A 13911-nucleotide genomic window follows, 5' to 3' on the forward strand; every position below is an offset into this window, starting at 1 on the left:
AATCTGAGATGTAGCCCAACTGTCAATATGTGCAACTGTTGTTTTTAGTAGCAACTGGCAGCCTGGCTGTATCCACTGTGGTTTGCATGTTAACATGTTAATAAAATCATCGATTTCTTAACCAGCGATGGTGTTATTTTTGCTGAAGAGGCCGTCAAACAACACAAGATGCACCAAAGTGCAAGTTTTCACAGACTGCTCATAATTATATGAGTGATGACATGTAATTGGCAGGTGTTACACTGTTTCTTAATTACTTTGTTTTTAATTTCTCAATATCCGTGAAGTTGAGCAGCTCATACATGAAGCTGAACACCACAGAGAACTTCCTCTGTCAAAATGCATCAATAAAGAAGTCCCTGCGGCTAAAATGAGAAGTTTCTAATGTGAGCAAAGGTGGTGAAAATGTTTCCATATCTGAATCAGAGTGGACTCTAGCTGTGTCTCTCATCTGCTTATTTCCTTAAAATACCATCCAGCATGTTTTCACTGACATCAGATCCCTGCTGTATGAAACTGACTGCTGTTTCCTAATAAAGAGATTTTTTATTTTTGGCTCGTGACAGCGAAGAGCGAGGGAGATGTTAGTTTTAAAGACAGGAGGCCGAGCTGAAGATGCTGAGATTTTCAGGATGGACAGGATTAGAAGAAGACTCACTAAATTCATTACTGCCTATAATTCTAGTGTCTGAAATATCATGTGTATTAGCGTTGTCACTTAAACATACAGAAAGAATCGTCCTATTTCTTTAATGCTTCACCAACCAGCTGGATGTCTGTTTATTTTCAGAGTTAACAAAGAAATGTTGTTCCTCTCTGTGGTGAGAGTCAGATGGCTTTAAAAGCATATTTATGTATATGCATATGTTACAGCTCTCTGATATTCCCCCTGTGAAATGCAGTAATCAGTCTCCACTTTGCTGTGTCCTTGCCAAGGCTGTGTAGCTTTTTAAATCACAGTGTTATTGTTTTTAAGAAATGCTCTGTATGATGATGTATTTCCTTTTCTCTCCCCTCATCAGTAAATGTGGTTGAAACTGCCGCCCTGAAACCATGAAGGATATGCAGCAATCCTGTTAAAACAAACCTATTTCAGTCTTTTGACAGATTGCAGGGATGTTTCTGCAGAGTGATCCTGGGAGGCATCAGCTGTCAGAGGCTGACTCCACACAGACGTCTTGGATCTGTCGCAGACCTTATCGCTGAGCTACAGAGACAGTGCAGTCTTAACTCCAGCTTCAAGCTTTGCTTTATGGATGTACGGTTTGGGCACTAAGAGCCTCTCTTCAGTGGGTGGGGTGCAGAACAAAGGGAACCTGCTCAGGATGCTCGGTGTGCTGCAGTAACTTCCCTTCAGTTACATGAAGCTGGATGAATCAGTATTATTAGTTGAGCGCTGACTTCACTGGACTCTGACACATTCAGCTCATCCAGCTAAAGGACATTTGGGCCCTGCAGCTTACGTGTTCAGTCAGTTTTGATTTGATGCAGAGCTTCTGAGACACGGCTGAGACATTGTACTTATTTCATATCCAAGGATCCACTGAGGAGCCCACAGTGACAATGCTGTGCACTCACACAACACGGAGATGCCTGTGGCAAACCAGAGGACATCAGGCCTGTCCTTTGGTCCTGTCTTATTTGGACTGCTGAACACTGTGTACCTCACACGTCTCCAGGGTTTAAGAGGACTTAAGTATGCTTTTCACTGCTGTGTTGTACCACATTTCAAACAGGTGTGTTCTGTGTGTGTCACAAATCCAGCTTTGTAACTGTGTAATATTGAGAAATATGGATGCTTGGTTAATGCAAAATGTTTTGTTAATTGCTTTACTGCTTTTTAGAAATGTTTAGAATGAATATTGTTGGTAGAATTAGTTAAAGTTGAGCAGTGCACAAAATACTGTATATGTATCACTGACTGAAGTCTTCATGTAAACGTAGCACAAAAAAGTGAGGCATGTGTGTTTGGTGGATGATTTCTTTGTTGCTTCTTGGTAATAAATTGTTGGAAAGCCTGTTTATTCCCCTTAAATGGAGCCATGTTTGTACAGAAAATGCATTTGTGGGTTGAGCAGCAGAGTTGAGCATGTGGGTCGCGCCCGTGATTGTTGGATGATTGCTGGGTGCAGAATGTGATGCCGTCCCACAGCAGTGTGTGAGCAGCATGAGGAGGAGGAGCCAGGCTGCTGTGGCTGTGTGTGGTTCTCCACATGCTGCTGAGGCCTCTGTTTGTTACATTACCAGTCATCCAATGCAACCACACCAAACAGTCGGTGGCCGAATCAGCTGTTTGGCAAGTTTTTCACAGGCGTGACTCACAAATGCATTTTCCTTTAAAAGGGGCTCCGTTTCAGGGGAATAAACAGGCTTTTCATTGGTGGAAGATTTATTAACAAGAACAGCAAAGAAATAACACACATTTCCTCACACCAGAAATGTGTCCTGCTGAAACCTGAGCGGGCAGCTCGGTGGCTCCGTGATGCATCACAGAGACGTTCCTGTTTGGCTGATGCTGCTTATCTGGGCCCAGGACACGCTCACTTCCTGTTTAATGTAAGTGTAAAAAATCTGACTCGTTCCTCTTTGATGACCTGACCAGTTTTGAGTTACATTTTTCAGTCCTGTTGTATATTAATGTGGAAGCAGGATAAACTCCACTCTTTTCCATCCAAACTGCACAGATACTCACAGTGATGAGATGCAGTGATTTTGAGCCGCTGCATGTGAGGGTAGTAATTTAAAGTGGATATATTCTGCTTCTTTCACTTCCTGTCATATATCTTGTTGACTAGAGGGGGTGGGGGGGTGTTCATCTGACCAGAGTTTCTAATGATGAGCTCAGTGTTTGTACAGCAACCTGCAGATTTTTTTCTCCTACTGGATCTGTGTGATGTCAGAGTGGATATCCTGCTCCTGCTCGTGAGCGGCACTCAATCAGAAGAACTCCAATTTGACCCGGACAGCCAAGACATGAGCATGAAGGAAATCCCATGTGCTCCTAAAGTAATCAGTGTGGATCAGCATTAATGTGCACAACAATCACACATGAGTTCTTCAGGGAGTGTTTCTCTAGTTTTTATTCTGTATTTGAGTCAGTTTAAATAGTCTAAAGTTATTTCTCTCTTTACTGAGAACATTGTTACAGAACCAACTCTGAACACGTGGATGTCAGTAAACATTTCACCCCTCGAACCACAGGGGGCACAGCCGGGGAAGGGGAGGCTCTCAGCATTTGATTTACCCCCACCACTTAATCATATATTCAAAGAGTTACCCCGCACATTTCAATTTAGTAGGTTCCTCTGAAAAAGTAAATATATTTATCACTGTCACAGACTCATCCGTGAAATCTGCGCCTGCTGTCCTCGTGTGTTTGTAGTGCTGGGTGTCCTCCGTGCATCACCATATTCACATGCTGATGTTTCCCACATGAGGGGGAACCCTCACACGGACTTCAGGCTGATTCAGAGCTTCCATTATGAAATGACCTGACTTTAAGTGTAGCGCCTCCCATCTGTCTTGACTGTGGTTTACGGTTTTTTCTTTCATTTATGGGCTGCTCCACAGTATCTGCCAGTACAGCCCTCTGAGCAACAACAGATGGAAAAACACGTTTTCTTTAAAATTACACCGTCACAGCTGTAATTTTCACCTTTCTGATGGTCCCTGAATGAACTATGGCTAAATCTAAGCTTACAAACTCTGCATGAACCAGATCCTGGGAGAAAGAAAAAACTGAGCTCTTCAGCTCAACTGAGAAGCCGAGACCACCAGTCACGTAACAACAACTCAGGTTAATATTTTTAAAATGAAAAATCGCAGAAATGTAACTCTTTTTTTGTTTTCCTGATTTCTGGCAGCTGTCTGCTGCCGCGCTGCTTCCCCAGAGCTGCAGGAGTTTATTCTGCAGAGAAACATGTGGAGCAAAAACACCCAGAAGCTGCTTAAGGTTTCCAGGGTTAACCACATGAGCAGTAAAATATTTGCATGTGTGGGAGACCTTTGACGAGGTGATAGGGGTATCTCAAAAACTGAAACCCTTCTGAGGGTGCATATTACAGCATTTTACAACATTTTAGACACAAACTAAACAACGTGGCTCTGTACCCTGTGCTGTTTTTGAGAGGACAGAGGTGCCTCTGCATGAGGAGGGGGAAGGAATCTCACACCCATGTGAGCGTTTTGTCAGAGGGGCGCTGCAGCTGTGTGGATTCCTGAGGGGCCGGGGGTGGAACAGCGGTTCCTCAGAGAGGCCTCTTTTCCAGAAAATACTGTACTTTCTTCTTTTAATGCTCTACATTAGCACTGTTAGTGAGCCAGCTGCCATTTAGTACCAGTAATGCACGAGATTGCTGCCACACCAAGTCACAGGCTGGACGGATAAGTCACACAGGTGAGAGCAAAGCTGACGCTGCCACTCTGGATCCTGGCAGTCACCTCCTGAGAAGGACCCGTCGTGGGCTTTTTATGGAGCTCATATGCAGGGAGGGGGTTTGAGGACGGATTAGTGTGACTAAAAGGACAGAACGTTCAAGGCTGACCGGCGTAACATGCCAGCCTCTTGTTTCATCCCCCTGCTGGTGTCAGACAGAAAACAGGAAAAATGAGCCGCCTTCTCCTCGTTCCAAATCCATCTGTCTGTGATTGGCTGCTCTTTCCACTCGGATTTTCTCCAGTTCATCAGCGTGGCTTGGCCGAAGGAAAACAACCCCTGAGACATGCCTGAGAACTCCTAGAGGACCACATTCCAGCTGCTTGTTTTGTTAAACCATCTTCTGACCTCAGGCTTTAAAACCAGGACCCTGAAACAAAGAAAGAAAAAAACCAGCTGAGGATTAAAAATAAAAATCCTTAAGCTGTGACAGAGCCGCACACTTAAATAGAGACGCATTCATGAGGACTCACAATCCTGGAACGAGGACCCAAATCCCAATGCAAGAAAATGAAGAATAAAAAATGAGCCTTTACAGGCTGATGTCAGAAAATAAAATCCAAAAAGTAAAACAGGAGAACCAGAACCAGAAGACAACGCATTTCACAGATGGGGATATCCTCCCGCGATTACTTAAAGTATAAAATTCAATTCCCACTGTCGCCAAGTGCTCAAAGGGGGTCGTTTTAATTGTTGTGTTTTCTCTGTAATTATTGTACATTATTATTTACCTTACAATATAAATCAGCACGAGGTGACTCGCTGTTGGGATTTGGTGCTATATAAATAAAACTGAATTAAATTCTATTCAGTTCAATTGTATTTATATAGCGCCAAATCACAACAGTCATCTCAAGGTGCTTTATATTGTAAGGTAAATAATAATGTACACTTGGTGACAGTGGAAAGGAAAAACTCCTTTTAACAGGAAGAAACCTCCAGCAGAACCAGGCTCAGGGAGGGGGGGTCATCTGCTGAGGGGAGAGACAGAGATTAATAATAACTAATGATTAAATACAGAGTGGAGTATAAACAAATAAGGTGAATGAAAAGAAACAGTGCATCATGGGAACCCCCCCAGCAGTCTAGGCCTATAGCAGCATAACTAAGGGAGGGTTCAGGGTCACCTGATCCAGCCCTAACTATAAGCTTGATCATAAAGGAAAGTTTTAAGCCTAATCTTAAAAATAGAGAGGGTGTCTGTCTCCTGAATCCAAGCTGGAAGCTGGTTCCACAGAAGAGGGGCCTGAAAGCTGAAGGCTCTGCCTCCCATTCTACTCTTAAGTATCCTAGGAACCACAAGTAAGCCAGCAGTCTGAGAGAGAAGTGCTCTGTTGGGGTGATATGGTACTATGAGGTCTTTGAGATAAGATGGGGCCTGATTATTCAAGACCTTGTATGTGAGGAGAAAGATTTTAAATTCTATTCTAGATTTAACAGGGAGCCAATGAAGAGAAGCCAATATGGGAGAAATCTGCTCTCTCTTTCTAGTCCCTGTCAGTACTCTAGCTGCAGCATTTTGGATCAGCTGAAGGCTTTTCAGGGAGCTTTTAGGACAGCCTGATAATAATGAATTACAGTAGTCCACCCTAGAAGTAATAAATGCATAAAGATGGTTATCATAATTATAGATATAATTCAAACCACTGCAGTGCAGTACCTTTAATACCTATAGCATGCTCTAATCTCTGTAATAAAATGTTATGATCAACAGTATCAAAGCTGCACTGAGGTCCAACAGGACAAGAACAGAGATGAGTCCACTGTCAGAGGCTGTAAGAAGATCATTGGTAACCTTCACTAATGCTGTTTCTGTACTGTGATGAATTCTGAAACCTGACTGAAACTCTTCAAATAAACCGTTCCTCTGCAGATGATCAGTTAGCTGTTTTACAACTACTCTTTCAAGAATCTTTGAGAGAAAAGGAAGGTTGGAGATTGGCCTATCAGACAGCTGGGTCAGTGATGGCTTTTTAAGTACTGCCCCCTGAAAAGCCTGAATATAAAAGTAGAAGTCAGGATAACATTACAGCCCTGTTTCATAACAGGAACCCTTATTCGTCTTATTACCTTCTGCAAACTATTTTTCCCTCATTTGGAGGCCTTGCCTCCTGGTTCGGAGGCCTGAGATGGCAGAACTTTTAGAAAACGTTCCTCTAAATGATTTCTTAACAACAAACATTTTAAAGGTTTTGGAGTGAAAGGGTATGGACAGGGTGCATTGAGGATCTTTTTTTCAGCATTATCCTGTGGGAATGTTTCATAAAAGCACATTTTATTATAACCTGCACCTCAGCGACAAAACGGAGCGAACATTGAGTCTTAGTTCAGCGTTTAGCCTTCCAGGAATGATTTTTAAAATGAGAAACATCCTCAAACGTTCTTTGAACAGTCAAACTTGTGTCAGCGCTGTGGGAACGTTCTCCTTTAGCTGGGGTCGCTCTGAGTGCTGCCGCCTCGCAGGCAGCTCATCCCTAAAGGGCCGTGTCTGTGAGACCCGGTGATGACAGCCTGGCTGTTCCCCCCGGGAGCTCTACCCCATCACGTACGGACACATACAACGACCCCCTTCTTGACAGCAGAGCAGCGACTCGCTCCCAGCCCCCCGCCATCCGTGAGGGGAGCCAGAAATGCCAGGGACAGAACAATGAGGCCTCTGTTGAAGAGGGGGGATATTTCTGGGTGAGACACTGAAATCAGTCACATTGGTGTCAGTTGGTTTGGACGCTGAGGAACGGCTGTCCCGTGCAGACTGAATGTTGTGACGTGATAAACTGAGTGTGAGGAAACTGGGACATATTAACAGATTATGATTGTTAATGGAACATCAGAGCAAAGTACAGTGTGTGAACCGTTAACGAGTGGATTTAACTAAAAAGTGCAGCTGGATTAAAGTTTATTTTAATAATCACAATCAAAACATTTCCAAGGAGTCCCTGAATGCCACACGCTCACACCTATCAGACGGAGAACGTTACAGTCCGGGATTTCTCAGCTTCTTTGGAGCATCTCTCTCAATGTTTCTGATGGTCTCAGCTCAGCTGACACGGTTTGTCGCTTCACCGCCTGTTCAGCTTCAGGCAGGTTTCTTTGTGTAAGATTTTGAAGATTCCTCCAGTTTGCAGTTTCTAACAGAGTGTAACTGTTCAGGTCTGTGTTTCATACAGTACTAATGAAGAAATTTCACCCCCTGCATTTCGTGGGCCTGTTTCTGAAAATATTCATAGTATGAAGGTCAAATTTTGCATGACATCATTAAATAAACTGGAAAATGATTGGCTGATTCTTGGGGGTCAGATGGGAACTTCCCTCCAGTTTATTGGATTTTATTTGGAAGTGAAACCAGCAGATAAATGACAAACGGCTGGAACTCGCCCCAGGCCTTTACCTCTCATCACAGTGAGGTTTGTGCATCAATAATCACCAGAACGCAAAGCGTCATTAACATGTGGCAAACTGAACAGATGTCACACCTTCAGCCATCGTCCGAGGACGAGCCAAAGCGGCTGTGAGCTCCTCGTACCTGCAGACTGTTATCAGACACTCTGAGCGTCAGGTTCTTCATGTCTCTGATTCCTGCTGAATTTAGCATCTTTCTGCATCCAGTTAGGATTGTAATGTCTTTATTTATGTAAAGGAAAACACAAAAATCAGCTTCTGCTGAGCAAGGCCTCTGCTTCCTCCATGTTTTCACGGTGCATGTGTTCTCACATACGGCTGCAGCATCAGAAACCTCCAGAAGCTCAAGCAGGACCCTGTAACTGAACCGTGCAACTGTGAAGCTAAAAACTGTGTTCATTTATCACATATGCTCACACTGTGCATTTCACATCACGCTGTGCAGGCCTCGTGGTGACACCACTTCATCAAAACTCTTACATGTCCTACAAACACAGGACTTCATTGTACCTTTGAGTACGTCGATTTTTGCTCCTCGTGGTTTGCAGCATGTGACACAGGATGCAGGACCTCCCTGTAAAACAATTTCTGCACATTAACAGAAAGTTTCTGTCTTTTCTGCAGCATTCTGCTTGAAGTACTTTTTATGTAACTTTGCAGCTGTGCTGATGTACCACAGGAACATTAGTTTGTAATGACGGAGGCAGATTTGTTTTCTCAGGCTGCTTATCATCAGATTTATAAATGAAAAGGCAGCGTTTGTTTATCCTATCTGTGCTTCTGGCAGCGGTCAGATACTTACAAACAGGAAGGACACAGCTACAGGTAACACAGCGCCCCATAACAGCAGCAACATCACCAACAACCAAAGCACCACCAACTACAAGACACACACCTCATATCGGAGTGGAGGCCGAGGACCCAAATGAGGAAAACTGAAGGCAAACTGAGGTGAAATTAAAGAGAGTCATTTATTGCCTGATAAGGTCCAAAAAACAAAACACCAAATCCAAAAGAGAAAAGTAAAGTAAATACTGAGGCTAGTGGAAACAGACTGGGACGTGGGGAACATAAACAGATGTTCTGATGAGGGACGGCCGGGGAGAACGAGTCACAGGTGACCTAAATCACTGCAGACGAGACAAACGAAGCAAAAGTCCCAAAATAAAACAGGAAGAGTGACAGCTAAGCAGACACATGCATGAAGTTAATACAGAGGGCCTGACCCCAGAGGGAGGAACAACGAAAGCCGTGGGGAACTGGGAACAAACTACAAACGTCCACTTAAAGGAAAACACATGAAACAATATGAAGGTTCAACAAGAATCAAAAGAATATTTGAAACAAGAAAATTCAAAACAAGTTCAACATAACTGACTCGGGGCTCTCACAGCAGCCTCGCGATGCCGTTCACCTGCAACCAGACGCCAGGAAGTGAGACCGACAGAAACGAACCAGGGTTCGTCTGACCTCTGTGACCTTTCCGGTCGTGGTCCTGGTTCTGTCAGCTTGTTTCAAATTCCAGATGCTTCCACAGATTTGTCACAATCAGGAAAATCCAAGCAGCAAACAGCCAAAGCTCTAAACAACAAAAGGCTAAAAATGCTTATGCATAGTTGGGAGAATAATGAGCCTTTTACACTGAGCAAGAATTAAATACATAAAAGTAACATTTAAAACAGGGTTCGAGCTGCTGTTTAACCTGCAAACTGCCCCAAACGGTAAGCCACAGACAAGAAATATGTTTTTCTGCAGATCATCACTGAATACATTCAAGCAGGCGAGTCAGGAGTCTTCCTCCCAACAATGAGCAAATACAGGACGATGAAGGTCTCAGCTCCCACAAAGCTGCAACCTATCAGCACAGAAACGGCTGAGAAACACTGCATGTGTGCTTTCACACAGAGCTGCGCGCAGAGAGGCATCGGCACCGACACAGACCGTCCGTGACCAGAGGAGGGTTGACGTTACTCAGCATCTATCACGCTGACTTGCACCAAAACACGGATGAGAGGATTTCTGAGCTGGAAGTCCATTTAAAGACGCACGTGAACTCACTGCTGCACACAGGATCACCGTCACAGCTTCCATTCTCAGGCTGACGCTCTGCTCAGCGTCCACCTGAACACTTTAAATAAGTCACTGTCAGGAGGGACGTCAGCTACACGGGCGAGTTTCCCGAATCAGTAACAGGTGTTAAACAGCGCAGAGTGAACAGGTGTGTGCAGGTGAACTCAAACACAGGTAGGAGTCCAGTCATGATTTATTCTGTTCATTTTTAACCACCGTGTTGCGTGTTGTTGTCTGAAGAGGACATTGATACAGATCACCTCGTGATGGGAACTTTTTTTTTTTTTTTTTTTTTTGGTGGCGAGAAGGGGGGGGGCATCTTTAATGGAGGTGCAGCTGCTGCTGTTAGTGGGAAATTATGAGTCTTGTGGATGGCACATCTGGAGCACAGAGCGGAACGTGTAACAAACATCAGCAGTTAAACTGGAACGTCGGTTTTCATTATTATCCCCGTGACGATAATTTCTTTGTGACATTATGTTTTTGTTTCCTGTTTTGCTTTTATTCCTGTTTCGGTCTCCTCTGGGTTTCCCTGCTCGCCATCTTGTTCTTTTGTTTTCCTCTGCTTTTCCTTCCTATCTGATTTTCTTTACCTGTGCCTCAGTGTGCACACACCTGACCTCTCCTGCCTCAGCTGTTTGTGTCCTCGGGTTTTCCTGCTTTAGTTTGTGGGCTGCATACGGCTCAGTTTGATCTGAACTCTGACCTTCTAACCCATAAAATAAATGTTCCCCTCTGCATGAGAGAATTCTGAATCAGGTCTTACTCATGAAAACATGAAATGGGTCTGATGTCACCACCAACAAAACAGTTAAACTGCAGCTCAGAATCTGTCTTCAGATTTTCTGCTAATTCACAGAAATTCAGCATTCAGTGTGGGTTTGTTTTGTGTGTCAGCTGATTTGATTAATGGTCTAAGTATGTATTAAATATGAGCATTTTCAGAATGAACTTAAACATGTTTACACCAAAAAGGGTACACTTGGAGGTGTTTTTAATAGGTTACTTGTGGTTTGGCCTACTTTATATTACACTGCGCTCTAACTTCTGCTCAGAGGCCTCAGCTGTGACTTGGAGGCTCAGTGATTATCTGATAAGCGCTGCGCTACTTGTTAACTCTGCGGTTGCAGTTTGCCTCTATCAGTGGGAGGTCAGAGGTCAGGGAGGCAGCGCTCAGCATCAGCAGACTTCCTGTGCTGACGGGCTGAAAACATGGTTGTTTTTTCTCACCTTACCTTAAACTGCTTTCCCTCAGGTCGCTTTGTCCACGCGGTTCTTCTGGTAGCCCAGCTGCCTCATGACCTCACTGCAGTAGGCCTCCACCTGACTGATCTGCTCCACGTTCAGCCGCTCCCTCCACGCGTAGATAGCCTCCTTTGCGTCCCGCGATGAGATGAGGAAGGGCTTGTCTGAGGAGTAGCCCTGTCCGTGCGTCATGTTCAGTGCAAACCTCTCCAAAGCTGGGGACGTGGACAGGTTGGAGAAGCGGAAGAGCCTCTGCAGCTCCTCCATAGGATGCAGGACCAGGTCCTCGTAGCGAACGCGCATGTAGTTCCTCCGCAGCCACGGAGGCGCGTTCTGCACCAGCATCATGTCGCTGAGCCAGTTGTCGCAGATGAGCTCCATGGCACTGGACACGTAGCTCTCCGCGCGGTTCACTCGGTTGCTCGGTGCCAGCAGCCGCTTGTACCTGTCGCTCTGTTTCTTGCTCCTCAGCACCTGGATGCTCTCCTTCACCAGGGCTTGCTTGGACTTGAGGCGCGAGTTATGCACGGCCCTCGGGTCCCTGAAGAGCTGGATGATCTGCAGGTTTATGTTGGGGTCTTTCATCAGAGGAACCAGCGTGCTCAGGTCCAGCACGCGGACTCCTTTGATCACCATCACCGGGTACTTCTTACACTCCCTTTCCAGATCTCGGAGGTCCTTCTTTTGGCACTTTGCGCACCGGTCCTCTTTCACCAGCCCGATTTCGTGGCGCTTGTGCGCGTCGCAGAGCGGCTCGGAGCAGATCACCTTGTTGGTTTTCCAGCCGAAGATGAAGGAGGTGGTGATGTTCTGCGAGCCTGCGTAAAGTTTGAGGACGGAGAAGTCGCAGCGGTACAGGGAGCTCATCATGTCCCGCACTGCGCCCTGCAGGCTGCCCGCGTCCCCGGGGTACAGAGCCTGCCAGATGTGCCACATGGGTTCGTACAGGTAGAACACATCTGGGTGCTGGTTGAACAGCTCCCCCAGAAACGAGGAGCCGGTCCTCCAGGTGGCGTGCAGGTAGATATTGATCCGGGACTGGCTCCGGTTGCCGGCGAGCTCCGCCGCCGCGTCGCTGCCGTTAACTTTCCCGTTATCATCCCACAGCAGAGCCACCGTGTTCTCCAGGTCCGGACACCGAGGCTGCTGCTGCAAGCCGCGTGCCGCGTGCTGAACAGACTTATCCCGGTAATCCAGCACGTACGGGACCAGCAGGAGCAGCCCGGTGTAGGCGAGTATCAGAACCAGGTACTTCTTATTCAGCCTCCTCTTCATCTCCTCTCCGGTGGAGAGCTGCTCCTCCGGCGTCTCCGCAGCTGTCTGTGACGCGCCCGCTCTGCGATCTGAATTTATCTGAGAGAGGGTTAGCCACGCCCCCCTGACAGCAGAATAACCCCGTTCCTCTCCTCTGTCCTCACGCGCTCCTCCGGGAATCATGAAAGCGCAGCGCCGTTTCGCACCCGGACGCGCGCAGTTCTGCGTTTCTTCCTAATAATGCACGCAGCGTGGAGGAGGGGCGCTTATGTCACCAGAGAGCATCGAGGGAAAGAGGCGTCAACAACTGCCGTGTACCGCAACCGTGCCGGAGCGCGCTGAATCATGGGAGGCTGTCAGTCGGATAGCGGCCTGTACGGGTGCTCATGCTCAGGTTCATAGGGGCAGAGCGAAGCTGTGCGTTTTTTACATTTTTTTCTAGAAACGTCCGCCATTGTTTGAGTGGAAAACGGGGCAAATGAAGTCCATTTAAAAGATTTATACAGATTTTTACTGTCGTAAAACACCCGGTCGTAAGGGTTGGTAGCGTCACAGCACCACGACCGCCTTACGGCATCCGACATTTTAATTTCGGGCTTGAAGCGGGCAGCCGCAGCGTCTCTGTAGCCCCAAGTTCAGCCGCCACAACCGGCGAGTTTTCCCACACCCGCGGAGGTGCTGTTGGGCTCCAGCCGTCACGTGACGGCCGTAAAGCCTCAGAAACAGGCGTCAGGGAGCGCGCCCTGCAGGAAACGGGAATTATTGAAGCGTTGAAACTAAAATAAAACATTTTGTCTAGAAGCAGATCGGCATAAAGTTAAATTAAAGAATTAATATTTTTTCATAATTCTTAAACTTTTTCTGAATCAAAACCCTTCAGAATATTTTGTCTTCTCATTACTTTGGGTAACTGCAGTTAGCAACATGTTTCTAGTGACTTTGCACATTTATAATCCATTAAAGTAGAGGAGAGACCTCCGACTGCACCACATCCTCTCTTACTTCGGTACAGCTTTGATCGATTTATTCGAACATTTTACCGCACACTGAAGTCGATATTTGTCACTATAGACGCTTTGTGTTGTAACACATTTCCATTTTCGTCCATAAAATGCTGAAATTCCTTCAGCATGCAAAGAGATTTTTTGCTGCATGGATATATCTGTTATTCCAAACTGGGCTGTAATGTGGTGTAAAGTTATGATTAACTTCTAACAGAGAAGGACCTGCTGATGGACATGAGAAAGCTTAACTGGTAACGAGTTACACCCAAAATCACAACGCAACAAAAATCCTGTTTGAAAAACCACAACAAAGGACAATAAGACAGGACACCATTCATAACAAATCAGTCGCTTTAACGCCCCCTCCTTATAGATTTTAACTGTCAGCTTTCCTCGGTCCTGACATTTGTTGCTCTATATAATGTAAAAATATCAAAACGTCTCTGCAGCCGCTTGTTTAAAATCAGTTTTTCTGTTTCTGGAGACATTTTATTAGTTACTGTT

General features: G+C 45.6%; 1 protein-coding gene across 4 annotated transcripts; it reads right to left on the reverse strand.

Moving 5' to 3' along the window:
• Positions 1-3062: 3062 nt before the first annotated feature.
• chst7 (carbohydrate (N-acetylglucosamine 6-O) sulfotransferase 7) lies at positions 3063-12618 on the reverse strand. 4 transcript variants are annotated; one of them, XR_004019870.1, is made up of 3 exons: positions 11140-12618; positions 8345-8408; positions 3063-4805 (listed from the first exon to the last, which is right to left on the reverse strand). XR_004019870.1 is itself a non-coding variant. In XM_030727204.1 (2 exons), the coding sequence occupies exon 1, from the start codon at positions 12584-12586 to the stop codon at positions 11156-11158; it is 1431 nt and encodes a 476-aa protein (XP_030583064.1). In that variant the 5' UTR covers positions 12587-12618; the 3' UTR covers positions 3063-4805; positions 11140-11155. The 4 variants fall into 4 exon arrangements, 2 of the variants coding, with proteins under 2 accessions (XP_030583064.1, XP_030583065.1); XR_004019871.1 differs by lacking the exon at positions 11140-12618 and adding an exon at positions 8730-9240; XM_030727204.1 differs by lacking the exon at positions 8345-8408.
• Positions 12619-13911: the final 1293 nt, after the last annotated feature.

The sequence above is a fragment of the Archocentrus centrarchus genome, chromosome 4, assembly GCF_007364275.1.
Source record: "Archocentrus centrarchus isolate MPI-CPG fArcCen1 chromosome 4, fArcCen1, whole genome shotgun sequence".
Taxonomy (NCBI): Eukaryota; Metazoa; Chordata; class Actinopteri; order Cichliformes; family Cichlidae; genus Archocentrus; species Archocentrus centrarchus.